Genomic DNA, 27,535 nt, shown 5'->3' with positions numbered 1-27,535 from the left:
GAAGTGTCTGCAGTATTTACAGATCACCTTCTCACTCTCTTTTGGAGCAAATCAATGAACAAAATAGGTTTTCTGGACATACATAAAAAACCCTGGAACTGACCTCCAAAATCACAGAAATATGTCTGAATCTCAAACTTAGAGAATCATTCTACTCCAGAAATGCCACTTCAGAGAGTTGACAAACATTCCTGAATTGGGTTAGATATCCTTTACTTCTTATTCTGAAACTTTAATGGCCCCTTGACAGGTTGTAAGAGGTGTAAAGTACCCAACACAGTAGGAATCATGTTTCACAGACTCTCTGTGTGTAGTTTATTGAAGCACTTTTATTAAAGTATTTGTGAAAAATCAGAATTCCAGTGCTTTTTTTCATTCAAAATGAAAACCTTTTTGGTCTAACTTAAGGTATGAGGTGTATTTATAAACTGAAATTTAAATTTAAATTTTAATTTAAAAAATTCATAAACACTGATCTACTAACCACTCTGTGAAGTACACATGGATATGTATTAAGAACTTGCAAATGCAAAATATACCATTTCTTCAGTCTGACTACACAGAGTCTTGCACTGTTCACAAGCTTCCATGTAAAATTATTTCAGGACCAAATTATAGAAACCTATATAATGCAATTTCAGTGTTCTACTAAAAATGGTGAAATGTAATTTGGAAAAAAAAAATCAAATAAGTTACTTGATGTCTGGAGGAAACTAGATTGAAAAATCTGTGTAATAAAGTAGTGATAAAGAAATGAATGTGTATGAAAACAGTTGTTACTCTGAGAAACAAGAAAATCTGAAAAACAGAGGATATATTTTGATTGCCTTCATTTTCCGAGTTGTAATAATTCTGACTTATTTGGTTGGACTTTTTGCAATAACAGAGAAATCTTTCGGATTTATCAATTTGACAGGCCGTGTCCAGTCAGATTTCTGTCTCTCGTAGCTGAAATCAATATGGAACCAGGTTTTGTTTTTTCTCAGCTCCCCTGTTTCATGTCACATAGACCAAGCACAAGTATTAAATATGGCAGGCAGAATTCCATTTGTTAGTCAATTATAACAACCCCTTCTGTGTAAGCCCTAGGAATTATGTGTGGCAATATTGCATGACCGTCAATTCCCGATCCCCATAGTTTCAATATCATATATCCCACGATCCATTTGTCATTTTCATCTGCAGAGTAAAAATCGTAGGAGTACAGCATTCTATGAGAAAACCCAGGGTCTTTTTTTCTCTTTTGATTTAATGTCCTTTTCTTTCTCTTTTTACTGGTTTCTGGTAGTTCCAAAATGACCAGGTCTTAAAAGGAATAGAGATAATCAAACTACAAGTATTTGTGTCATATATTCTTAATGTAAAAAAACAAACAAAAAAAAACCAAAAAAAACTATGCTTATCAGTATTATTCACAAGTTGTCAATAGAAACTAATAATTTCTTGTCCATGTAGCATCTTCAAAACTTGGTAAAATTCTAGAAACCTACATATTTATAAAAGAATTTTTAATTATCAGTATATTTTTCTCTTGAATCAGTATTCCACATTTATCAGTTGTTGCTAATAACTAATTATTTATTTAATAATTATTTATACAACTAATTGTTGTATAAATATAGGTACAAACTTGATAAATGGTATCATCAAGACAACACCACCACCCATATACTGCTCAGAAACCCCTTCTTGGAGGTAAACACTAGAAGTGTGCAATTTAAGTAAATGTCCCTCATCTCTCTCCCATTAAATTAAGTGACCGCTATTTATTATAACCCATACTCTTGCTCCAGAATTGGCTTCTATATTGTTCCAACATTCAATTTAGCTCCTGACCATATCAATATAATTGATAACGTAGATGGGCACACTTATTGAAAAGGGGGGAATCAATTTCAGTATGATATAAATAATATGGTTCAGATCAGGTCCACGTTACCAGACTAAATTTAGCTTGACTGATATGGATAATTCCACATTTTAATGAAAATATATATTACAACAAAATTTTGGGAGAGGGGGGTTTATATTTTACATGGTTTGCAATTTTAACACCCCCTCATAGCCAATCAGAATGTGACATTCTAGCTTCACATTAAATCAACTACTTTGTCGGACTTTCATGATGCAAAGAAATTTAATTTAGAGGTACAAAACTAAATTTCATATGGAGTGATACTCTAATGGTTCTGTAGCCCACTTGGTGCAGTGCATCGTTTGCAGTAGATGCTGATTGATACAAAAAATATTCCCAATCCCATATTAGTGTCTAGAACATGAAATTGAAGCCTTCTTCAGCAATTGTGGCATCCAAACATCTCAAAGGGCCATAACGCAAGCAACCAACCACCCAATCAAAACAGTACGTGGTTTCAAATTGACTTAAAAAGATAACATAATTACACAATCTCTTTGGAAGGCAGCATAGTATCTTCTGAATACTGACATTAATAATTCTTAAATTTTTAAGCATCAGTACTTTTTCCTCTGAACATCCAATATCTGTAAAACATACATATTTTATGTACTTCATCAGCCATACCCTGATAGAAACAATATATCATGTGGATCTTCTTTTTTTGTACAGATATGCTTGACAATTGAAAGCTCACACGAATTATGATATTTATACCCACATAAAAATCTTATCATGTAATGCTCTCTTAACTTTCCATTAATTATGTAAACTACAGCAGCTAAGCTTTGCTAGAGGACAGCTAAAGTGACAATTTCATGCCTTTTAATCAATCACAACTGAATTGGCAGGTTAGTATCATGACTCCTGCCTCCCCTGGCAAGATGGCTGTCTTCTTCATCAACAGTTATAGTAAACTCAATTACTTTCAGCAAGTTTTCTCAACTTCAGGAAAACTCTCTCCACAATCAAATTAATTTGTTGGAGGGCTTTATGGCCTAAAATCCAATTATTTTGTCTTTGGTCAGATATGAAATTAGAGTCCTCCCTCGTGACTTTTCGTCCACTTTGCAACTCAACGACATAGTGTCTTCTGTAACTGGAGACAAGAACTTTATCTGAGGGAAATCAGGAATATTGGTAAATTAAATATATTCAATTTTCATTTAATGAAAGTAGGCTTCACAATAATTAAGAGTGTCAGGCAATGCAGTTAAATTAGGAGCATATTTCCTGTCAACTCTTTTTATATAAATCAACAGAAATTATTTTAAAAAAATTTGATTAATAAACATCTGCAAATTAAAATAAAATTGTTAATGTCATGAAAAATTACAGAAAATTAATAATATCACAAAAGAACCCCCCCCCCCTCAATAGATGTACCTTTCCCCAAATCCACTGAATCCTACCACATCAAATAACCCCCATCCCACATCAATTGAACCACACCCACCAAATACACCCCCCTCTTCCCAATTCCAAATAAATTCAAAGGAATTTAAAAGTTGGACTTTCCTGCAAGCTGATTTAAATATCTATATGTGATATTTTAAACCACAGGAGGAGGGTCTTATTTCCATTGTAGTTAGTTAATCACACAACTCAGAGGGATTCAATTCTAAATAACAATTTCAAATAAAACCACAATTTGTTATTAGTTTGGTCAATTTCAAATTCAATTTGCATTTTATTTTAATTCTGAACATGCACAAAGGACTCAAAATTGAATATAAAATTCCAACAGATGTGTTGAAAACCATTGGTCCTGTTTGCAAGGTGGGTAAAAATTTGTCTGGACCCATAACTTACAAGAAAACAGAAGTCCAAATGACTGTTTGAAAATCAAGCATAATGCAAATTTTTAAAAGATTGGGATCGAGGTGCACAGGTGAAAGTCACAAAACGTAATTAAAAGCAGAGATGGCCGCATGGTGATAATGGTCAATCAAAATTATTAAAGCAGAGACATAAAACAATCATTTATGTCTCTGATTAGAGACTGACTCTATCTTAAGAAAAGAAACTTGTGAGATCAAATACTGTTGCATACATGTGACAGAACTGAAAAATCACAACTGGAGATTTGAAAATTTTCAGCTGGAGTTTGGGTCTCAAGGCTGGAGATTTTTTATCGACATTTTTTCAAATCGCAAAAGACCATCCAACCCCCAAAATTCAGGGAAAAAAATACCTTCTCCCAGTTTATTACTTTACAAATTTTATTCTATAAAGTTGTTGTCTAGTTTTAAGAAAAATATGATAAAGTTTTTACTCAAATGAAGTGAAATTGAGTATTCAAAATGAAATCAACTCATTTCCTAGTAAATTAATTAAGAGACTGAACAGCATCATTAAAACATTGGATAAAATTTTATTTTTGATTTAGTATTGATATATCAACTAGTAAGTGAAGTAAAACATAGCTAGGTTTTATGTAACAAATTCTATGTCAGTAATTTGTTTTTAAATAGAATATGTACAGATGAAAAAAGTACCCTCTAAAAAAAAAAAAACAAAAACAAATTAGAGTCAGGTATATTTTAGCAACACCCTGTAGTGTGATCTTTTTTTAATTAGAATGTGACCTACATTATAACTGTATCTTTTAATGACCAAAGCAGCATCAGAAGATGGCAACTGGGTATTTTAGCAACTCATTACAATGTTTTGCATTCAGTAATAAACATCAATGGTCTTTTATCAAGTTGATATATCACTAATTTTTACAACATAATTATACGACCTCATGTTGATTCCTACGAAGCCTACCGCTGTGAAAATTTATTGCACTGGCGTTGTTATCTCAATTCTTTTCATTCTGAGCAATTACATGAAACACGATCAAAAAAATATTGCAAATAATATTTAATTTGAAGAATTTTAAAACACGGAAGATTTAAAAATTAATCGGGAGGGGCGGAAGGGGGGTGAAATATCGGGAGATTTTGTCTCCCGCCGGAAGAATCACATGTATGCTGTTGAAAAAAATAAAGGGCCCTTTGGTGCAGTTATTTTGCTTTCTCTGAGTGTCAAAATAAGGTACAACTATATCTGGTCTGACAAACTTTGTCCAGTCCAACAGAACATTTGACTTCATCAGACCAAATGTCTGACAGTAATTTAAAAATTTCGACAAATCTGTTCTATAATTGCAAGGGAACACCCCCCTTCCACCCCCACCCCCCCCCCCTTTAAAATGAGGTGGCATATCTAACAAACAATCACTGCTTATTATGACTAAGCAAAAATTTTTACATTAAAAAAAGGCCCATAACTATCTTCCTAATTTTGGTTTTTCATTGAAATTGTTAAAGTGATCCAGAACTGCCCTGATGATCATGTTTGTATTGTTTTCTGCAAAATGCTTACAGAACATTTCATGTAATGTGGAGATGAACCTGATCTGGATTCACCTGTCAAGGTGAAGTCCTTCATGTTGAATGAATGTCTAATGACAACATGACAACTTTCTGCAACATTGGTTGTTAAATGCAAATATAACCCCAACAAAGTAACATTTTCCTTTTTTACGAGGGAGAGAGAGATAAGAGGAAGAGAGAGATTATCTTAAGTTTATATCGAGTTCCACAATCTATCTATCAGTCACGACCAGCTATGAGTGCCTGAAGTACCCAGAATGACACTCTCTGCTCCGGTTAAATGTTTATGATATATATTTACTTCTGGTTTTTATGTTCCTTATTCACGAGTTATTATATACTGCCTTCTACAAAATTATACCAATGTCTGGATTTTCATTACAAATGCAGTCACAATTACATTAGTTATATGTCATTTCAGTATTTGTGAGATGCAGCATTACCCATTCATCATTAATCCATATCATTTTGAAATTACATTATTAACCATGTTAATTGCATCAAGTCATGGTAAAATTTGCATGTTTTTTAAACCTTTCTTTTTAACTTATTAAAACAGGCATTTATTTAGTTCTTAGAAAAATTTAATATATATGTATATATAATATGATATGTACAAATCATATATAATATGATTTGTAATTTTTGTCAAGTGTATGTATTATGAAGCATGGTAAGAAATTATTTATGTTTTATTTATTCCAACGAGAAAACACAGAAGAGTGCTAGTTTTTATTTTTCTTATAAAAATTGAAGTCAGTTTATAGATAATTTAACCTGTGTATATGATATTAACATGTAAGATGCTGGGAGCCCATCACTGATTCTGTTACCTTTATTATTTTGAGCGTGAAATCTGAACCCTCTTACTTCCTACATATGTCTTACAATCTCACTAAACATTAAAACATTACCATTCTAAACATCTGTAACAGATCTAAGCTTTTTCCTCGTCTTACACGAATTGCTTTTTTAAATGAATTGTTACAGAAAGAAGTTTTTTTACTCACAATTCGTAGTTTAAGTTACAGACACGTGCGTGAATTTCCCTCGCGGAAATATCCTTGAGCCTCACACACACCTGTGTAGAGGAAGCGTTTATAGATTTACTGTCGGACTTAGAATTGTACCCCTGCCTTTAATGTGCTCATTAAGTCCGGTCAATCAATTGTACGAGTCAACAGAGTACGTACACTTCCCTTATACAGACCAATACTCCAGCTCATCACAATGCAAACACGCTTTATGTTAATAGCAGCATTGCGTGTGATGCATGTATATTCTAAAGAACCCATGTTCTTACAACTTTTAGAATTATTAAAAAAAAAAAAAAAGAACAGCCTGAAGGACATTAAACTTCAAACAATTCAAGATCTAAGTAAAAGACGTAAACACAGAACACAACCTAGACAGTTTGTTTATGAAATATATTATTTTAAAAATAGAAAAATATTATCATAATGATAAACCAAGAAACCTGCTCTTTGATGGAATAGAACAGAGTTATACTGCAGGCAAAAAAACACCATTATACCCATGTAATGGAATTGATTTTTAGAAGCAAGTGACATACACCCCTAAGGCCTATATCTCTCCACTCCACACAATTTTCGAATTTGCGTATTGTCAGATATTTTCAGAGAGATCCATTACAATTCCGCAGAGCTTATTCTTCTGACGTCAACAATCTTTTCACGAGATGAAATTTCTTTCTAACAAGTTTTTTACAATTACGTTCTTTGGGTTTTTAAACACCATGCATTGACTCTGAAAATAAATATTTTAATTTTTAAATAATTCATTTCAAAAACATTTCCAAATCAAATTATACCTAACATTATTTTTAAAGGTAGATTCAAAATCATCCTTGAGGCATTCTTAAGAAATGCAGTTTAATTTTCATGTTAAAAACATATTTATCAATATTAAGAAACTTGTTAATGGTTCCTTTTCAGGAGGTTTCAATTACATGTATATATGTACATGTATTCAAGTGACAGAGTTCAATTGTTAAATTAATCCTCACACTCTTTGTGTTAAATAAATAACGATGACTTGCGAGATTGAGCTTAGTTTAAGGTCATTCATGGTCACTGAACTCTAAGACATGCACAAGTTCAAAATTAAAGTTTTATCAAATTAACTGGAAACAGGTTATTATAGATGGATTGTAGCTAGGGTTTAACTACTCACTTGGTCAGTTTACTTGCATGAAAACTTTAAATGTCCAATGAAACAAATGCTACAACAGGTCAGTAATGGGATTCAACAGGGAAAAATAAATAAAGCAAATATTTTCTTCTTCTGTGAGGCAAAGCTGCATGCAGGTGATAAATAAATACATACATATAATCTCTCCCCCCTCCCTCCTTTCTTCTCTCTTAGTTTTAGAATGAGCTACAAGGCGCTTCTTACATTGGAAATGATCATTCTATAAGCTTTGTTATGAACTTTCTTGATTCGATATGCTAGTATTTAGTAAACACATCAAAATTTTGGAAAACAGGACCATTGGTATAGTTTGGAGCAAAAAATAAGGATTTATTGCATTTTCAACAGTGATCATACTGTAATTAATCCAATGAATAAAACTTATATTTTTACAAATTTAAGTGTAATTTCGAAAAGTTCTTTCCCTTCATGCACAGTGTTTAAGAAAACACTCTCAAAGATAGTGAGTGAATAAACCATCCTGACACTGCCAAAGTTCCCCTTGTTTACAATTTTCAATCTCCCAATCACTTAGCTATGATGTCTCGTAATGCTCCACTATGGAAGCACAGCCTATAATCCTCATTACGTTACATCAAAAAAAAGACAGCCAACAGGTGATGGGGCAAAAGGAAAAATGTAAGAAATTGTACAAAAAGAAAATGTTTTGCAGTTCTGTGATATAGAAAATATAATCTCTTTATTTTATATTGACCTCTATGGTATAGTGGTATATCACCTGACCTGACCAGTAATACATGCAATACCCAGTATTATTATAAATCTTTGGATTTACATTGTGTATTTGTAAATTTTTAAAGTGTATTTGTGTAAAACATTTGAGCTCATCCATGCCCTCGAAAGGACAAAGGAAAGAGCCTGGGTGGGTGTCTTTGGGTGGGGGGGGAGGGGGGATGTGGTGTCAGACAGGTTCATTCACTGATAGCCCTGTTAGTAAAACACCAGTGTATAGCTCTGGAGGTTCAGGATCAACCTCTTCCTAGTCTGGTCCTGTTACCTAGTCTGGTCCTGTTACAGATTTATTACCATTTATCTGACCTAGCTTATTAATCATAAGAGATGATACTTAGAAAACATTGTGGCCCATGTAACTTAGAGATTAGCATTGTAACCCAAGTCACATAGAGATCATGTTACTAAGACAGCATTGTGGCCCATGTTCCTTAGAGATCAGCATTGTGGTCCATGTTACATAGAGATTAGCATTGTAACCCAGTCACAGAGATCATTTTACTAAAACAGCATTATGGCCCGTGTTACTTAGAGATCAACATTGTGATCCATGTTCCCTTAGAGATCAGCATTGTGGCCCTTGTACTTAAAGATCAACATTGTGGATCATGTTACTTAGAGAACAGCATTGTAGCCCATCTTATTAGAGATCAGCATTAATTGTGGCCCAATTGTTACTTAGAGATCAGCATTAATTGTGGCCCAATTGTTAAAAGGAGATCAGCATTAATTGTGACCCATGTTACTTAGAGATCAGCATTAATTGTGGCCCATGTTACTTAGAGATCAGCATTAATTGTGGCCCAATTGTTACTTAGAGATCAGCATTAATTGTGGCCCAATTGTTACTTAGAGATCAGCATTAATTGTGGCCCAATTGTTACTTAGAGATCAGCATTAATTGTGGCCTATGTTACTTAGAGATCAGCATTAATTGTGGCCCAATTGTCACTTAGAGATCAGCATTAATTGTGGCCCACGTTACTTAGAGATCAGCATTAATTGTGGCCCATGTTACTTAGAGATCTGCATTAATTGTGGCCCACGTTACTTAGAGATCTGCATTAATTGTGGCCCACGTTACTTAGAGATCAGCATCAATTGAGGCCCATGTTACTTAGAGATCAGCATTAATTGTGGCCCATGTTACTTAGAGATCAGCATTAATTGTGGCCTATGTTACTTAAGAGCATTGTGGCTCATATCAGAAATGTTATACTTAGTGAATTCATTCCAAACTCTTTGCCTTCGGCCTAACAGCCTCAGTCAAACAGTTTGATTGTTGTTACGACAAAATACATATACTGCCCTCAAACCCAGTCTTTAAATGTATAATGTTGCCTGATATTAGTGAAACTTCTTTGATAAATCTAAATTCACAGGATCAAGGGTTATAATTAAATGTAATTCTTTTAAAACTTTTTAAAATGAAAAAAAAAGAGACAATTCTCAAACAACATACACAATGTGAACTCTACATCACACAAGTGAGATACGACACTCTTTAAGTATTCCTCTTAGTGTATGTACAAGGCTGGTATGGAGTGTTAATACACTCTATAAGTATTCCTCTTAGTGTATGTACAAGGCTGGTATGGAGTGTTAATACACTCTATAAGTATTCCTCTTAGTGTATGTACAAGGTTGATATGGAGTGTTAATACACTCTATAAGTATTCCTCTTAGTGTATGTACAAGGCTGGTATGGAGTGTTAATACACTCTATAAGTATTCCTCTTAGTGTATGTACAAGGCTGTTATGGAGTGTTAATACACTCTATAAGTATTCCTCTTAGTGTATGTACAAGGCTGGTATGGAGTGTTAATACACTACAAGAAATCTTCTTAGTGTATGTACAAGGTTGGTATGGAGTGTTAATACACTCTATAAGTATTCCTCTTAGTGTATGTACAAGGCTGGTATGGAGTGTTAATACACTACAAGAAATCCTCTTAGTGTATGTACAAGGTTGGTATGGAGTGTTAATACACTCTATAAGTATTCCTCTTAGTGTATGTACAAGGCTGTTATGGAGTGTTAATACACTCTATAAGTATTCCTCTTAGTGTATGTACAAGGCTGGTATGGAGTGTTAATACACTACAAGAAATCTTCTTAGTGTATGTACAAGGTTGGTATGGAGTGTTAATACACTCTATAAGTATTCCTCTTAGTGTATGTACAAGGCTGGTATGGAGTGTTAATACACTACAAGAAATCCTCTTAGTGTATGTACAAGGTTGGTATGGAGTGTTAATACACTCTATAAGTATTCCTCTTAGTGTATGTACAAGGTTGGTATGGAGTGTTAAAACACTCTATAAGTATTCCTCTTAGTGTATATACAAGGCTGGTATGGAGTGTTAATACACTCTGTAAGTATTTCTCTTAGTGTATGTACAAGGTTGGTATGGAGTGTTAATACACTCTACAAGAAATCCTCTTAGTGTATGTACAAGGTTGGTATGGAGTGTTAATACACTCTTTAAGTATTCCTCTTAGTGTATGTACAAGGCTGGTATGGAGTGTTAATACACTCTGTAAGTATTCCTCTTAGTGTATGTACAAGGTTGGTATGGAGTGTTAAAACACTCTATAAGTATTCCTCTTAGTGTATGTACAAGGTTGGTATGGAGTGTTAATACACTCTACAAGAAATCCTCTTAGTGTATGTACAAAGCTGGTATGGAGTGTTAATACACTACAAGAAATCCTCTTAGTGTATGTACAAGGCTGGTATGGAGTGTTAATACACTCTGTAAGTATTCCTCTTAGTGTATGTACAAGGTTGGTATGGAGTGTTAAAACACTCTATAAGTATTCCTCTTAGTGTATATACAAGGCTGGTATGGAGTGTTAATACACTCTGTAAGTATTTCTCTTAGTGTATGTACAAGGTTGGTATGGAGTGTTAATACACTCTACAAGAAATCCTCTTAGTGTATGTACAAGGCTGGTATGGAGTGTTAATACACTCTTTAAGTATTCCTCTTAGTGTATGTACAAGGCTGGTATGGAGTGTTAATACACTCTACAAGTATTCCTCCTAGTGTATGTACAAGGCTGGTATGGAGTGTTAATACACTCTATAAGTATTCCTCTTAGTGTATGTACAAGGCTGGTATGGAGTGTTAATACACTCTATAAGTATTCCTCTTAGTGTATGTACAAGGCTGGTATGGAGTGTTAATACACTCTCTAAGTATTCCTCTTAGTGTATGTACAAGGTTGGTATGGAGTGTTAATACACTCTATAAGTATTCCTCCTAGTGTATGTACAAGGTTGGTATGGAGTGTTAATACACTCTATAAGTATTCCTCTTAGTGTATGTACAAGGCTGGTATGGAGTGTTAAAACTGATTTGTATCTATGAGTAGTTATTTACACAAGACAAGATTTCTCTCATTCAGATAAAAATATTTCAGATTTCATCAAGAAAAGATCAGCTTATTTATATCTATAACCTTTTCTAGAGATAAGATATATCAGGCTTCATAAACATCACTAGAGTGGCCAGTGTTTTTAGTATATACCAAAATAAAAGAAAAGAAAGCCTATATTAAAAATCTTAGGTGCCAAAAATAATTTAAATTTAAATTCTTTGTGTATATATACTTTTAAGTGTTTGCCAAAAAATTTCCCCCCTTTTGAAATAAGCATGAGAAGTAAAATTTGAATGACGTCTTTTCAAAGAATGTGTTTAACAACAATCAACAAGGCTGTGCGTCAGTACATCAAACATACGAAGGTAAAATATTCTCCAGCAAATGTTTATAAATTGTTTCTTTGTACACTGACAAACTGTAAATGTGAACTAACTTAAAATTACAAGCCATCTGGAGGGAACGTTAGAAGAGCGTTTATTTCTGTAATAGTTAATAAGCTAATTAGTACAACAGCTGACTATCTTTCTAGCATCCTCTTTAAATCAAATACTTATATTTCATATTTGGGTAATTTTTTTTTCTATTTTATTGTCCCAATCCTCCCTCCTTCCTGATCAAAAGATCCTATTTTAACATTAGCCATGCCTCATGCCCAACGACATCGAGAAATCGCATTATGAAGGTTTATTCCTTATTTTATTGTCATGGTTATCACTGCTGAAACATTGACAAATCTAAAAATGTATGTATAAATAATAGGTATCAGTTAAGATATGTAATTACAGCTTAACTCTTAGCATGATCTCAAATGCATGACTTTGTCTAATATAACCTGAGATTTGTATTACGTTTAGGTTGAGTATAGTTGTGTACAATTCTATCTATGATGTGATCTTTCAATGCATGCAGAATGATTTTAAGATGAACTGAAAAAAGATCTTGTTTTTGTGACGCTGTTGAAATGCTAGTCTCCCAGGAGGCGTGTGTATACGTGTACAAAAGACAATGCCTTCAACTCTTATTTTATATGTACGTGTTTCTCACAGATTACACATATAAAAATGACAACTTAATATGGATGCAGTTTAAGGTTTCCGTGGTGGTTACAATAGAAGTTCATGCAGGGGAGGCAGTTTCCTTGTTTTTGCCAAGACTGCACTCTATGACAAAAGTCGGAAATCAACAGTGCATGCTGCAGCACAATTATTGTTTGATTTTTCCTCTCTCTCTTCCCTCTCCAGTTCTACAGTTAGTCAATATGAACATCATTTTTTTGCCTGAGCTATAAACAAATAAATGATCTTTTTTTTATGAAGACTGTGGAATTTTTCCAATCGATATTGCAGGCGACAACACTGCCAAGCTCACAAGAAATGTGTTAAACTAACAGATCTAATAATTAATTTTCCCAACCTTCACTGCTCCCCAAAGAAAAGCTTTTTCAAATTGGCAAAAAGCTCTAGGTGCTAAAAAAGACGATTTTGTACAATAAAAGCATGGTTCTGAGAAGACATTAAAGGATAATGAATCATACTGTAGATGCATAATGGAAAGTTGTCTTTCTGTACTTAAAATATAAAATCAACACATTAATACTATTACCGTATATACTCGCCTATAAGTCAGTTTTTTGGGAGTTAAATTTTGGTCCAAAACTCTTGGTCCGACTTATAGGCGAGTCATAAAAATATTAGTATTATCTGGACGTTGAAATGTAGTATGGATATATCATATCATTTATGTATTCTAAGATTATACATAAAGTACAAGTATTTACATATTTTAATAACTTTATTTTTATTTAAAGTGTGCATTATGTATTTTTCTTAATGATTTAAAATGAAATATTGGTGTCATTTCTAAGAATATTAACCGAAACCAGGTTTAAACATCAGAGCATTGGTTTGAAATTGTCAACTGATTCCAACAAAAAGTTGTACCGACTTATAAGCGGGTCAATGGCAAATCCCTCTAAAATAACCTCAAAAAATACAACCGACTTATAGGCGGACCGACTTATAGGTGAGTATATACGGTATTCTTTTAAATCGTATTAAATGCATGCGTTTTACTGCACAGTTCTATTACGGCTACATAAAGCGGCATCCACTGATAATGGTGAAGGTACTGATAGGACAGTTCCTTAAAACAGAACAACAATTTATGTGTACATGCATACCCCCATTCTCTTAACAGAACACTTGTATACAAGAAACTCCTTGTGATCAACCTCACAGATTTGACACAGCTACTACTTATGGATGTGTGTGCAGGTCAGCTAAATAATTCAGGCTCTGGTGTCCACATTTCAAATCTAACCCTTATACCAGCACTCCAACTTTTCTATCAGTTTCGTGCAAAAAAAATTCCATTTCAAATGTGCAAGAAAACAAGAAATGCAAATGAAATTTGGTTCTTATGAACAATTTTATCTAATATACCAGGTATGTCACAAAAACCACTGTAGAATTTCTATTTTGTTTAAAACAGCTCTGGAATTTGAAGATGGAAATAAGTAATCAAAATAAACATAATTTTAAGATGCTAATTCATAAAAGATCCATTAATGGTTCGACATTGTAGAAGATTTCAAATCAAAATTAAGGATCAGTATAGTTTCATTTTTAAGTAAATGAAAATCAACCCAGAATGATGTGAATAAGCCAAAAGAAAGTCAAAAAACTAAGTGTTGAATATGAGACCAAAAAAAGTCCCCCTTGATAGTTCAAGACATAACAGCTGTAATGTTCCCATGAAAAAAAGCGATAATTTCTCCGTTCTGTACAAGATTCTCAATATTTGGATGTAAACCACATTTTCTTCCTTCTTTGCATAGCTGCAACACACTAATTATCTGACTCTGTTTACACTGACAGTGGGAAATCCCTTTTTATGCACTGAACTAGAAGGTCAATACATTAATTTGATTGGTTTTGATTAGCTTTATATAATGCTTTCACTGAAAGGCAAAGAGAGACAACTCTGACTCTCTGAAGTCAGAAATTTCTTCACAGTAAAGGGAGAAAACTTCAACCTGTCACATTCATGCAGCCTATGTTTTAAAATAGCGAATTCTAATCAAGAAAATTGAAATGGTGTTTTTTTCTTTACATCTGACATATTGTAAAAATAGGACTTATAAATGCTTCTTTCAAGATTTAATATCATGACGCAATGTGAAAGTTCATTCACAATTACAGCAACTGCATGCATGCTATAAATCTTAAATGTTGACCCAAACACATCCCTTTGAAATAACCAAAATAAGATTAGTAGTTGCATGCAACACACAATAACAATTTAAGTATTATTAGTATTCCAGAGCAGATTACTAACCATTAACATCTCTTAATACAACATACTGTTACGAAGATTGCCGAGTGTTTTAATTTTTAAGATTTATCAAAGATTACATAATGGAGACAAACTCTAAATTATGATCAGTCATGTTTTAATGCATCTGTTATTTCTCTATTTGTTAGATAGATATTTACAAGGTAGATTACAAATAAAATCATTTAATTATTCTACTGAAATACTGGGTAAACTCCCTTGTCAAATCTGATGCAAATATTGATAATGTCACACAAACTGAGAGGTTTCTGCTGAATGTAAAATCATTCGAGTATTCCCTTGTCTGGTCTACAGACTCAAGGATGTGTGAAATGCTAAAAAGAACGGAATCAAGGAATTACAAAAACTCAATTATAGCAGAAACAAAATGTGATGAATGCACAGTCAGTATCACTCTACATACATACGTCAGTTAATAACATTACTCCTGGAATTCCCTGTATTTCCCAAAATGTATCAGTTTTTTGTTAAAAGTCTATTATGCTAGCTGATTTTATTAAAACTCAAAGTCCAGTTGAAAATAATATCTTGACTTCTGATTGAATCTCATGCCACTGAAACTGTATCATCTAATATGCTTGATATGTAATGCAACAAGGCTGGAACTGGTCACTATTAGAGTTGATGAAATGCCAGGTACCTTTACTATCTTCAAATCTCATTCAAGCAAAATGTCTTAGACTAGTATACAGGTATGATAGGGAAAAGTAAGGAACAAATTATGTCTGTAATTGAGAAACCTTGCTTCCTCTCATAAGTTATTACTTCTCAATGTGTTGATGCATAAAACCATTTTTTGGGCATGTCTACCTAAGACTCATCCAACACCAATATAATATTGTGAGGTGCTTATTATGGTGATTATGGTAAAAGTCAGTGAATCAAATGCATTCAGATTTTAAAACTGTTGTGTAATTCAGAGTTGTAATGTGTAGTCAATTGTTGCAATTCCTGTTTAAATTTTTAATCATAGAATTTTGGTTTATCATGTTAGTGTGACCATTCCAATACATTTTTAATATCATACAATATTTTTTTCGGAAATTGGTTCCAAAGTGAGGTTTAAGGGTGATATAGTATCATAATTCACTTCCTTCCCCCTTCGTGGGATATTGGCAGCAGAGTCGGAAATCATTTTGGAATGCTGTTTGTGATTGGTGAGCTGACAAATCATCCAATCAACCTAGTCATTACAAATCATCTCGTCTAGCTAAATAATTAGCAGATCTGTGAAGATGCACTTGATCCAATGAGGAGAAACCAATTCCTATCCTCTATAAGTCACACTCAACAGACATTGATGTGAAATACTGTGTTCTACCTCAGTTTGTAGGCTTTGGTAAATTGAAGTTTATATCATTGTTAACCACAAAGTGAATATAAAGAAGGTATATTTCATTACATTTCCGTGGGGATTGCTCTTTTCTATTAGATTCTTTTGAAATGCAATTTCTCATGAACTTGCACCAGTGATTGAGAATGTTAGGGGTCCATAAAACTTGAGGGTCAACTGTGTACGATGAATTTCTCAAAATATTTACCATTAACAGTCTTAACATCAATTTGAACCATGAATCCATGTGACTTGATTTTCACAATTTTGATAGAGACTTTCCTGCTTTAAGGTCAAGGATACCGAGGATTTACAAAGATATATAACGCATTTTTAACATATGATTACCTTAGCCAAACCCTGTGCTCTCAGAACCCTGCATGCTAAACAAGGAAAACAAGTTCCATAATTAGGGTAATGGACTCGTAGTTTATTGCAAATGTATTGTTTGTGAAATTTAAAGAAGTACAGACAACTTTTATACGTGTAATGAATTTTCAATATATGACTAACTAGCCTATTCCTGGGTCTGAAATCTGGACTGATCGAATTTTGTTAGATTGGTAGAGTTCATAGCCCTTTCAAATCAAGCAAACCAAAATGTTTGCCTCTTAGATGTCCAAGAAGTTGAAGATGACATAATTTTTAGCCGGGCTTTGCTGAAAGCACAGCCCTGGCTGTAGGCGTCATGATCGCCTTTCTTACTATAAATAGCTCCGGGAACAAAATGTAAACAAAAAGCCAAACAGCGTTCAAGAAGAAACTTCCGATATACAAAGTAGTTTTCCTGATATTCACCAAATAATGAAATGAAATGCATTTTTTGTTTTTGTTTTTTTTGTTTTGAGAAAACAAACATTAACAATTTTTTGTATCCAATTCATTGTCCACGTTGTAATCGCGAAATTAATCATTTGGACCCATAACACTATGCGCATGAATATCATCGAACTACTTTCCATAGCGTGGGTTGTGACTGCAGAAGAAGACAAAAACAAACAGAGGAATATTGGATTGAGAAAGAAAGGCTAAAGATGGTTAGTATTCTGTAATTAGCATATTTTATTAATATTTGACAGACTGTTTCTCTAGAGCTGAAAGAAATTATCAAATACAGCATAGATTAATGTGTAGTTTTTAATTGTCGTTTGCATGATAGAAACCCGCCAATCCATCAATCGTCAGAACCCGCCAATCCATCAATCGTCATACATTTGATTATTACAAAGCACCTTTAGTAAAATAATGTATTGAACTTTATTTTTCGTTCATAACACATTGATATTCTTTCTGTGGACGAATCTTCATTGACCCATAGACCTATATGATTGGATGAGTGGGCGCGCGTGCCACCGCCATGCTGAATTGTATGTAAACATGAGTTTTGACATTAGGCCTAGATCCCGCTAATTCTTTAGTTGTGAATTGCAGTATTAATCATATTTGACTATCGTCAGTTTCATACCATGAAATAATGTACTTTACTTTTTCCTTCAATTATTTTTCTGTGAACGAAACTACTTACAGTTATATATAGGCCCATTGACGCTAGGAGTGGGTGCGTGCCGCCATGCTGAATTGTTTGTAAACAATAGTTTTGGTAATGACACACTGCTATGGCAATGATTGAAAACGAAATATCTTAATTTATTTTGTATTTAAACAAACATTAAGAGTAAAAAGAACTTAAGCATTGTGTATATTTTACTGTGAAATGATACATATCCTAGAACGAAACATTTTGAACACCATAAGATTGCAAAAATTGAGTATTGTTGATCTTGATGTGCCATATGTCTTGGTGTGTGAATTTTCTTCAAATTGAACATTTCATTACTGATCAGGAGAATTGAATTTACTTGGAGTTGAACAAATTTATATAATGAAAAATCTTGGAGTTTGCAACAAAATTATAACTGGAGATTGAATTTTCTTGGAGTTGAACAATTTGAAAGATGTAATATGTCTTGGAGTTGAACATTTCTAAATTGAAGTTACTTGGAGTTGAACAAACATGTATGTATAAGAAATCTATACAAGAAAAATGCATCATGTTGGAAATTAAAGTATATCAGAACTATTTGAAAAATGCATGAGAAGCATTCCATGTACTTTAGAATGTACTGTATTAGTAGAGTTGATATGCATTCTGAAAAAGAAAACTGAATTGAATCACTTTGTCCCTCAAGAATTTCTATAATAATGTGAGTCGTATGTGAAATCTTCAGTGAACAAAGATTGAAAGAAAAGTCAATTTTTTTTTTAAATTCTAAAAAAAAAAAAGTGAAATCGCTGGTTTTGAGATTGATTGAAAATACAATGGAGTTTAAAATCTTGTGTAAAGGTGATTTCAATCAAGGGTCTGATATATTCCCATTGGTATCAAGAGGAAAACAGTGTGTTTCCATTTGCTTGATATTTTTATTGAAAACTTTAACATTAGATGTTCAAGATTGGACTAAACAGGATTTACACGATGTGATGAAGCATGGAGATGAAATGTATAGAAAAATACAGAAGGAAACTTTATGTCTAAATGGACATGAATATTTGCATCCAAGTGAATTACCAAAAAAGATTTTGTATGAAGATAATAATTTTCATTATGAATTTCAAGTCAAAGTGTTGCAAACATTTAGTGGTGTATTTTGCAAACATTTTGTGGGGAATACATCAGTTTTTTCTCTTGAAAGTGCCATACTCTCTTCATATACAGGCAGTGGATTTGCATATTATATTTTGCTTGTTCAAGGTAGTGCAATAGGCATATTTTATAATGGGCAAAAGTTTTTTGTATTTGATTCTCATGCCAGAGATGAAAATGGCAGAAGTTGTTCAGATGGATCATGCATATTAGGCGAATGTTCCTGTCTTGCAGATTTGTGTTTTCACTTACGAGATGTAGTAAAGTCTTCATGTTCTGTGCCATTTGAGGAGCTGCAGTATGATTTGCATGTTTTTAAATTGGCACTGACTTTCAAAAGAAAGAAGAAAAGGTTTCTAGCTAATACAAATACAGATGATCACACAAAGACAAAGCAAATGAAGACAATGGAAAATACAATTCAGCAAAAACAAGTATCAAAATCAGAAATTCTGGAAAATCTGAAAACTGTTCTGAATCAAAGAATGCTTTTTGAGCATAAGGGGTGCAATCCAAATGCTATTAGAAATAGCTTTCATGATAGTATCAAAGATGGTCCATTATACATTTGTTCTTCATGCATGCAGACTTTCTTCAAACACTCTGTACAGAGAGTAGATAGGACAAAATTTAAACACAGAGATAAATTGTTAGCTTGCCTGACAGGTTACAAAAGTGTTGATGATAAAGAATGGATCTGTAAGGCTTGCGTTGGTGCTCTTGTGTCTGGGAAAATTCCAGCATGTTCACTTGCTAATGGTTTAAAATTTCCTGAAATTCCTGATGAACTTAAGTTAACTCAATTAGAAGAGCGTTTAGTTGCTCCTAGATTGACGTTCATGCAAATCAGAGAAATGCCACGTGGAGGACAGTTGAGTTTAAAGGGAAATGTGGTTAATGTCCCAGCAGATGTAAACACCACAGTGAAAACATTACCAAGGATGCAGTGTGATGAAGATACAATACTCCTGAAATTTAAAAGGAAAATGTGTTATAAACATCATATGGCATTTGAAAAGGTAAGACCAAACAAGGTTTTTGAAGCAGCCAAGTGGTTGGTCAACAACAGCATGTTATTCAGAAATGAAGGAATACAAATTGATGAAAATTGGATAAACAACTACCAACAACTAAGCGAGGATGATAATTTGTCAAGTGTGGATGATGGAAAACAAAAAGAGGATAGTCCTGGTGAAAATGAAACAGATCAGTGGACAGAGGATGAAAATTTTGAAAACAGACCAACTGGAAATTTTGACACATTGCTTCATCCAGCAGATTTTAGGGAATTTAATCAAATTCTTTCTTTAGCACCTGGAGAAGGCAAGACTCCCTTGGGACTATTTCAGGACATTTTTTCAGAATTTCTAGCTTTTCCAACAATTTACTGTGGTCAATCTAGACAAGATAATTCTTGTAGGACTGTCCCATTGCACTACAGCACAATTTGTAAATGGGAGTTAAGAAATGTTGACAGAAGAGTTGCTATGAACCTCCCAAATATATTCTACAAGTTAAAGAAACTGCAGATCAAGCAGATAAAGGACAAAGTGTCTTTGGCAATGAGAAAATGCAAAACAAATGGGAAAAAAATTACAGTAGCAGAGGTCTTGTCCCCAGGTTTCATTGATGACGTTGCAATGCATGATGAAGGATTCAGAGTTCTACGAAAACTTCGAGGTTCACCACCATACTGGGAGAGTGCAAAAAAAGATGTTTTTGCAATGATCAAACAACTTGGTGTACCAACTTGGTTCTGTTCTTTCTCCGCTGCAGAGACTAGATGGATACCTTTACTTCAATGTTTGGCAAAACTGGTGAAACAAAAAGAATTGACAGAGCAAGAAACCATTGAAATGACATGGCAAGAGAAGTGTGAATTAATCAAATCTGACCCTGTAACTTGTGCCAGGTACTTCGATAATAGAATCCAGTGTTTCTTAAATTCTGTCTTGAAATGCGAGTCTCATCCTATTGGTGAAATTGCTGACTATTTTGGTAGAATAGAGTTTCAGCAAAGAGGATCACCACACATCCATCTTCTCCTATGGATAAAAGATGCTCCTGTTTATGGTCGGTCTGATATTTCAGATGTTGTTCATTTCATTGATGAATATGTCACTTGCAAAAAAGACACAACTATGCCAAGTCTTGTTAATTACCAAACACACAGACATGCAAGAACTTGTAGAAAAAAAGGTAAAGCAATTTGCAGGTTCAATTTCCCTATTCCTCCTATGCCATCAACTGTTATTTTAGAGCCATTGAATGAGGAAGAAGACAAAAAGGTTGCAGAAAAAAATTATTCAAAGGTAGCAACTTTCATGAATGAAATGAAAAATGTGGATGCTATGAGCTTCTCTGACTTCTTGAAAGAATTACAAATGGATCTCCATACCTATTTGTTAGCTGTCAGGTCATCTTTATGTTGTCCCAAAATTTTTCTCAAACGTTCACCTTGTGAAACAAGAGTCAATAATTACAACACTCTTGCATTAAAATGTTGGGAAGCAAACATGGATATTCAGTACATTCTTGATCCATATGCATGTGTATCTTACATAGTCTCATACATCTCAAAAGGACAAAGAGGTCTATCAAATTTATTACATCAAGCATGTAAAGAGGCTAGATCAAGTGAGAGTGATATCAGGCAACAAGTAAGAAGAATAGGAAATCAGTTTCTTTCTCATGTAGAAATTGGAGCTCAAGAAGCTGTTTATCTAGTCCTGCAAATGCCACTAAGAAAATGTACAAGGTCTGTTGTATTCATAGATACAAATTCAGCAGAAAAAAGAGTTGCTTTATTAAAATCATTCACAGACCTACAACATTTACCAAAGAATTCAACTAATATTGAGGCAGATAATGTTTTGAAGAGATACAAGCGAAGACCAAACAAAATGAATGACTGTATATATGCTGATTTTGTGTCCTGGTTTGACACAGTTTATTCTGCACGACAAAAGAAATCTATATTGGTGGAGAGTGAATTACCTGAAGATGATGTTGAAAATAATGACGACACCATGAGTGAAAGTGAAAATGAAGAAGAAAACAAATCAGATATTATAGAATTTAAAGATGGGACATTAATGAGAAAAAGAAAGAGGCAAAAAGTTTTGCGTTACAACAAGATATCAGAAAATGAAAACAAAGAAGAACATTATAGACAGCTGTTAATGTTGTTTACATCATGGAGAAATGAGGAATGTGACTTGTTGAATGAATGCAACTCTTTTCATGAAAGTTATCAGAAAATGGAAGACATTATTTTGCTAAATCAACAGAAATATGAGAAAATTGATCAACAATTGCTAGAAACAGCAATTACAGATTTTTCTGAGGATTTTGAAAATTCTATTAGAGAGCCTGTTTTGCCTCAAGTTGATCACCTAGAGCTTATTGATTCTTCTGAAGGCCACCATTCATCAAGAACTTATGGTTGTTTTGATCCATCTGCAAATATGGTTTCCCGTTCCTGTGAGCAACCATGTTCATATGATCTTGGACAAGACATTGGAATCACAAGAAAGCAGTTAGATGATTCCTGTTTACCCTTGAATGAAATGAGTGATGATGCATTTAGAACTCTTGCTCAGAATCTAAATCTTAAACAGAAAGAATTTTTTTACCATGTATATCATTGGTTGAAAACAAAGAGTGATCCTTTGTATGTTTTCCTCTCTGGAGGTGCAGGAGTAGGGAAAAGTGTAGTGCTGCGTGTTTTGTATCAGGCTTTACTTAAATATTACAATCACCGTCCAGGAGAAAACCCTGACCATCTCAAAATTTTGCTTTGTGCTCCAACAGGAAAAGCTGCTCATAATATAGGAGGAAACACAATCCACAACACTTTCAGCATTCCAGTTGGTAGGGGATTTAAATTTAAACCTTTAGATATGCAGCAGTTGGACACGATGAGGTGTAAATACCATTATGTCAAGGTGATTTTTATTGATGAGATTTCTATGGTTGGTAGTGGTATGTTCAATTTTATTAACTTAAGACTACAAGAAATTAGAGGATGTACAAAACCATTTGGAGGTATAAGCGTAGTTGCTGTTGGAGATCTTTTCCAACTGAAACCAGTGATGGATTCTTGGATATTTACACAAAGATGTGATGGACTTCAAGTTCTTGGAACAAATTTATGGAAAGACTTGTTTTCTTTCTACGAACTAGAAGAAATAATGAGACAGAGGGATGATTTAGAATTTGCACAGCTTCTGAACAGACTAAGGGAAGGAAAGCATGCAATTCCAGAAGATATAGATAAACTCAAATCCAGAATTACTGTCAAAGAGAATCTCTCTGAATCAACTCAGAAATTGCCACATTTATATACTACCCGTGCTGCATCATCAGAACATAACATGGAAGTTCTTGCAAGTGTTTCAGAAGCACAGAAAACATCAGTTGAGGCCATAGACAGCATTTCTGGTGAAATTTCTACAGACCTGAGAAATAAAATTCTAGATAAAGTGCCTGATGATTCATCGAAGACAATGGGACTAAAAAAAATGTTGCAAGTGGGTGTTGGTGTACAGTATGAACTGTGTGTAAATATAAATGTTGAGGATGGAATGACAAATGGTTCTCCTTGTATTGTCCAAATGTTGGATTTCAGGGTAGAGAACTCCTCAAGATGCAGCATCATTTGGGTTAAGTTTGAAGACAAATCAGTAGGAAAGCTTTGGCGTGAAAAATATGCTCATTTATTTACTGAAGGCATTCCTTTAGATTGGACACCTATTTTAGAAACAACAAGAAGTTTTACTTTACAGCATTATAAAACTTACTATGTTACTCGACGTCAATTTCCAATTCAAGTTGCTGCAGGGAAGACAATTCACAAAGCACAAGGCTCGACTTTGAAAGGAGTTGTGATAAACTTCGAGGGCAGAAAAACAGAGCATATTCATTATGTTGGTTTGAGTAGAGTGCAAAACCTGAATTCTGCATATATACTCAACTTGAATGAAAAAAAAATTTGTGTATCCAGCAATGTACAAGAGGAAATGGTTCGCCTTCGACAAACATGTACAACAAAATTAAGTATCCCAAATGTAGAACATCTTGGAAAATCAAAATGTATTACCATTTGTTTCCAAAACTGCAGATCTCTACAGAAGCATATTGATGACATAAGAAAAGACAGATATATCACCAAGGCTGATATACTGGGATTTTGTGAAACACGCATTTTTCAAAACAAACATTTGTATGAATTAGATATGTACAGTTCGATTTTTGTTAATGAAGAATGTCCTCATGGTATGGCAGTCTATAGCAAATGCAATGTCGCACGTCTTTTAGGTCATTGTGCAGCAGGAGTTGAATTGATTTTGATGCGAGTACAGCATATCAATGTCATTTTTATTTACTTCCCTCCCAAATCTGCCACTCTTAAAGTATGCAGAGAGCTTTTCCAAGAAATAGAGGAAATTGTCTGTTTAAAAGACTGTACAGTTATAATGGGAGATTTCAATCAAAATGTTTTGGAAGGAAGTCAAATTGCACAATTTATTTGTGACACCTTTGGCTTCATTCAACTTTTGAAATCTGTTACAACTGACTATGACTCTTGTCTTGATCATATTTACATCAATTTTTCACAGTCAGATCTTCTTGCATATGGTACATTAGAATCTTACTTCTCTGATCACAAGCCAGTTTATGCCATAATTGATGAGAATGCAAGTTTAACAACACAAACATAAATAGTAAACTGATCAATCAAGAAGTACCAATATATGTCAAGATATTAGAAATGTTTATAGAATGTTTTGTATATTTTAAATCATTATGTCAATTTTTCTTTTTTCATTAAAACTAAAATTATGAAACACCCATTAGGTTCCTTAAATGTTATTAAACATGAAGGGGTAAAAATCAGATTTTAATTTTTGGGGTAATTTCCAAATCATTTGTAAAAAGAAATATATCAATAGTTATGTTCACTTTATTATATATATGTAAATATATATCGATGACAAACACATTGATCATTGTGCATATAACTATATGCTTAGTATGCTTATTACATTTATATTTACTTCAACAGAGTTCTGAAACAGACCTTGCTACACTAATGAAATCAGTTGTGGGACACTCTCCCTACCCAAAGAAGATGACAGTCAAAGTCTTGTGTAGTGACCCAGCAACCACTTATGTCAACGACAAGAAAGAAAAGAGAGAACTGATGAATACTGTTGTTGCAGACAGTACCAAAGCTGTGAAATGTGTTGTGTATGATGCGAAGAAGTTTCACAGATTCAAAGCTGGCACCACAATCATACTGAGAAACATTATTCGTAAGCCTGAGGGGATAGCTGTCACAAGTGCCACAGTTATATTTCCTGCAGCAAAAGCACTCAACCTCCCAGCAAGTATGGAGAAAGAAGGGATTGCTATTTTGCATCCTCCTCCTGCAGATGTCAAGAGTGTGGTAGAGGCATTGGCATCTCCAACAAAAACCAAAGTGTCCGTACGGGGGAAAATAGTTCAGGTTAGTGTATAGAGAAAAAGAAGACACCTTTGCCCTTTTTTCAGAAACTATTATATTAATATTATTTCCTAGATGATGATATGATTCAAAGTTATTCTTATACTATGTTACATCAATTTCTTTATTACAATGTAATATCCACTCTGATAAACATCAGACCTTGCTTTAAATGTATAATATTTTGATATTTAGGCAAACATACTACATTTACTTTTCAAAAGACAAAATTTTTTATAGAAATTCATGCTATTGATACTCCTTTGCATGTTTGTAAATTGTTTTCATTAGATGTTTTGTTTAACCTTGCATTGATCTCAGTGATTTAATAACTGTTGTAATATATTATAGGAGGAAGCTACACGATATGTGACAGTAAAAAATGAAGAAAATGTCAAAGTGAAAAACATCTTCTTGGAGGACTCCACCAAAAAATGCAAAATCGCACTGTGGAGGGATCTGGCTGATCAGGCAATCAGACCAGGGGATTACATAGAGGTCTCCGATTGCATCACAAATACATTCAGAAATGAGGTCTCTTTATCAACAACATCGAGGACAGCAATAACTGTAAGTTTGCCTCTTAATCTTTAAGATTTCTATCATTACTCATTATGTAAATGTTGCATAATATCCTAAAAATCTTTAAAAAAAATTTATGACTGTTAAGTTTTGTAATAATTATTTCATTTTTCTAACAGAAAACAGAGTGCCCAGAAGAAAAAGTGAAATGGGAGATAGAGTCTGTTTGTATTGAAAACGAGAATACTGCCACCCTATTACTCAAGGATGACAAAGTTGTTTCAGCACCTGTGAAGTCCCTCCAGGATGCTTTCCCAGAGTGCAAGGGCAAGGAAAAAGACTTGGAGGATTACCTAGTTTCCCTTTGCCGGCCAACGTTAGTGGTAGAGTGTACATTTAAGGGCAGTGATTTGTTAGCCATGAAATTTTAGGTTTTAGTTTTGGTACCATGTCCATGAATATACATTTTTAAGTGGAAATGTATGTTTTTTTCTCATGTTCTGAATGTGCTAAACATTCCCATACTATTTGCAAACACTTCATGCTGCTGCATGCATCACCACCTCCTGTTCAGTCATATGTGATGTGTTCTGTTTTGTTTTGTATACACTTACATGTACATCTCAAATGCATTCTCTTTTGAATGTCTTGTTCATAGGTTTTTGCATGTTCTTCATGCTTTCACTTGTTTCACATTTTTCCACGTCACTGTCAATATCTAGTTAATAGTTATTTTCATGGTAATTTTATTTCTAATGGTGCTGTTTCTTTTTTTTTTTATTATTATTATTTACACCTTTTCTATTTAAACCATTTTTGAAGAAGGAAAAAATGTGCCAAACATTGAAGGTGATATGATGTGTGTTGTAGTTTTCATTACATGAAATGGTAATGACTCACTATTCTTATAACAATTGCTGAAACAATAATTTTTCAATGCCCAAACTAAATATGTTGCAGGAAATATTGTACATGTGGTGTGCACTTGGGAAAAAAAGACTTTCTAGTCCTTTTCCTTCTGATCAGATTGTACAGGTCAGCTTCTTATTTAATAGAATGTATGTTTATAGCTGCTCTTCTTCTCTTGAGGATGATTGTAAAAACTTGAAAACCTTGTTTGATATTGATACAATGCATGTGCCTTGACATTTATGTATTTGTTAGACTTTAGATTTTTTTTCTTTGTGCATTCAACTAGGATATACAACTTTGTAACTTTTTCTTAGGTTGCAGTTTTTGCCTTGTATCGATATTCTTTCTGTTCGATAGGATCTGTACTACACTACAGTAGTCTGATCCTATATTTTTTTTATTTTGTATTGTTTTCTGAGTATGGCAGTTTGATGAAAGTATTTCAGAATTTGTTTTTATTTAGTTTGATGGGGTCTCTTGAATGTAAATTTCTATACAGTGTATTATATGGTGCTTGCTGAACTTTGCTCAGTTCATGATAATGAGAACACAAAGTCATTACGTGTATATATGTTTGTTTTTGAGTAGCAATATGGATCACATGTAGATGAA

The 27,535-nt window shown here is 33.6% G+C and overlaps 2 protein-coding genes across 7 annotated transcripts in view; one reads left to right on the top strand and one right to left on the bottom strand.

The window, feature by feature from the left end:
* LOC133173437 (dual specificity calcium/calmodulin-dependent 3',5'-cyclic nucleotide phosphodiesterase 1A-like) overlaps positions 1–27,535 on the bottom strand; it is a 144,117-nt gene that overhangs the window by 67,218 nt on the left and 49,364 nt on the right. The window lies entirely within an intron of this gene.
* Positions 19,389–26,442, top strand: LOC133173464 (uncharacterized). Its single transcript, XM_061308451.1, has 4 exons — positions 19,389–23,612; positions 25,049–25,492; positions 25,841–26,059; positions 26,191–26,442. The coding sequence occupies exons 1-4, from the start codon at positions 19,389–19,391 to the stop codon at positions 26,440–26,442; spliced, it is 5,139 nt and encodes a 1,712-aa protein (XP_061164435.1).

This window comes from Saccostrea echinata, unplaced genomic scaffold (genome assembly GCF_033153115.1).
Source record: "Saccostrea echinata isolate AGI-Se365-2 ecotype Australia unplaced genomic scaffold, CSIRO_AGI_Sech_v1 ptg000056l, whole genome shotgun sequence".
In the NCBI taxonomy this organism is placed as follows: Eukaryota; Metazoa; Mollusca; class Bivalvia; order Ostreida; family Ostreidae; genus Saccostrea; species Saccostrea echinata.
Note: the sequence above shows the minus strand (reverse complement) of the source record. Positions and strands in the feature narration are given on the sequence as shown.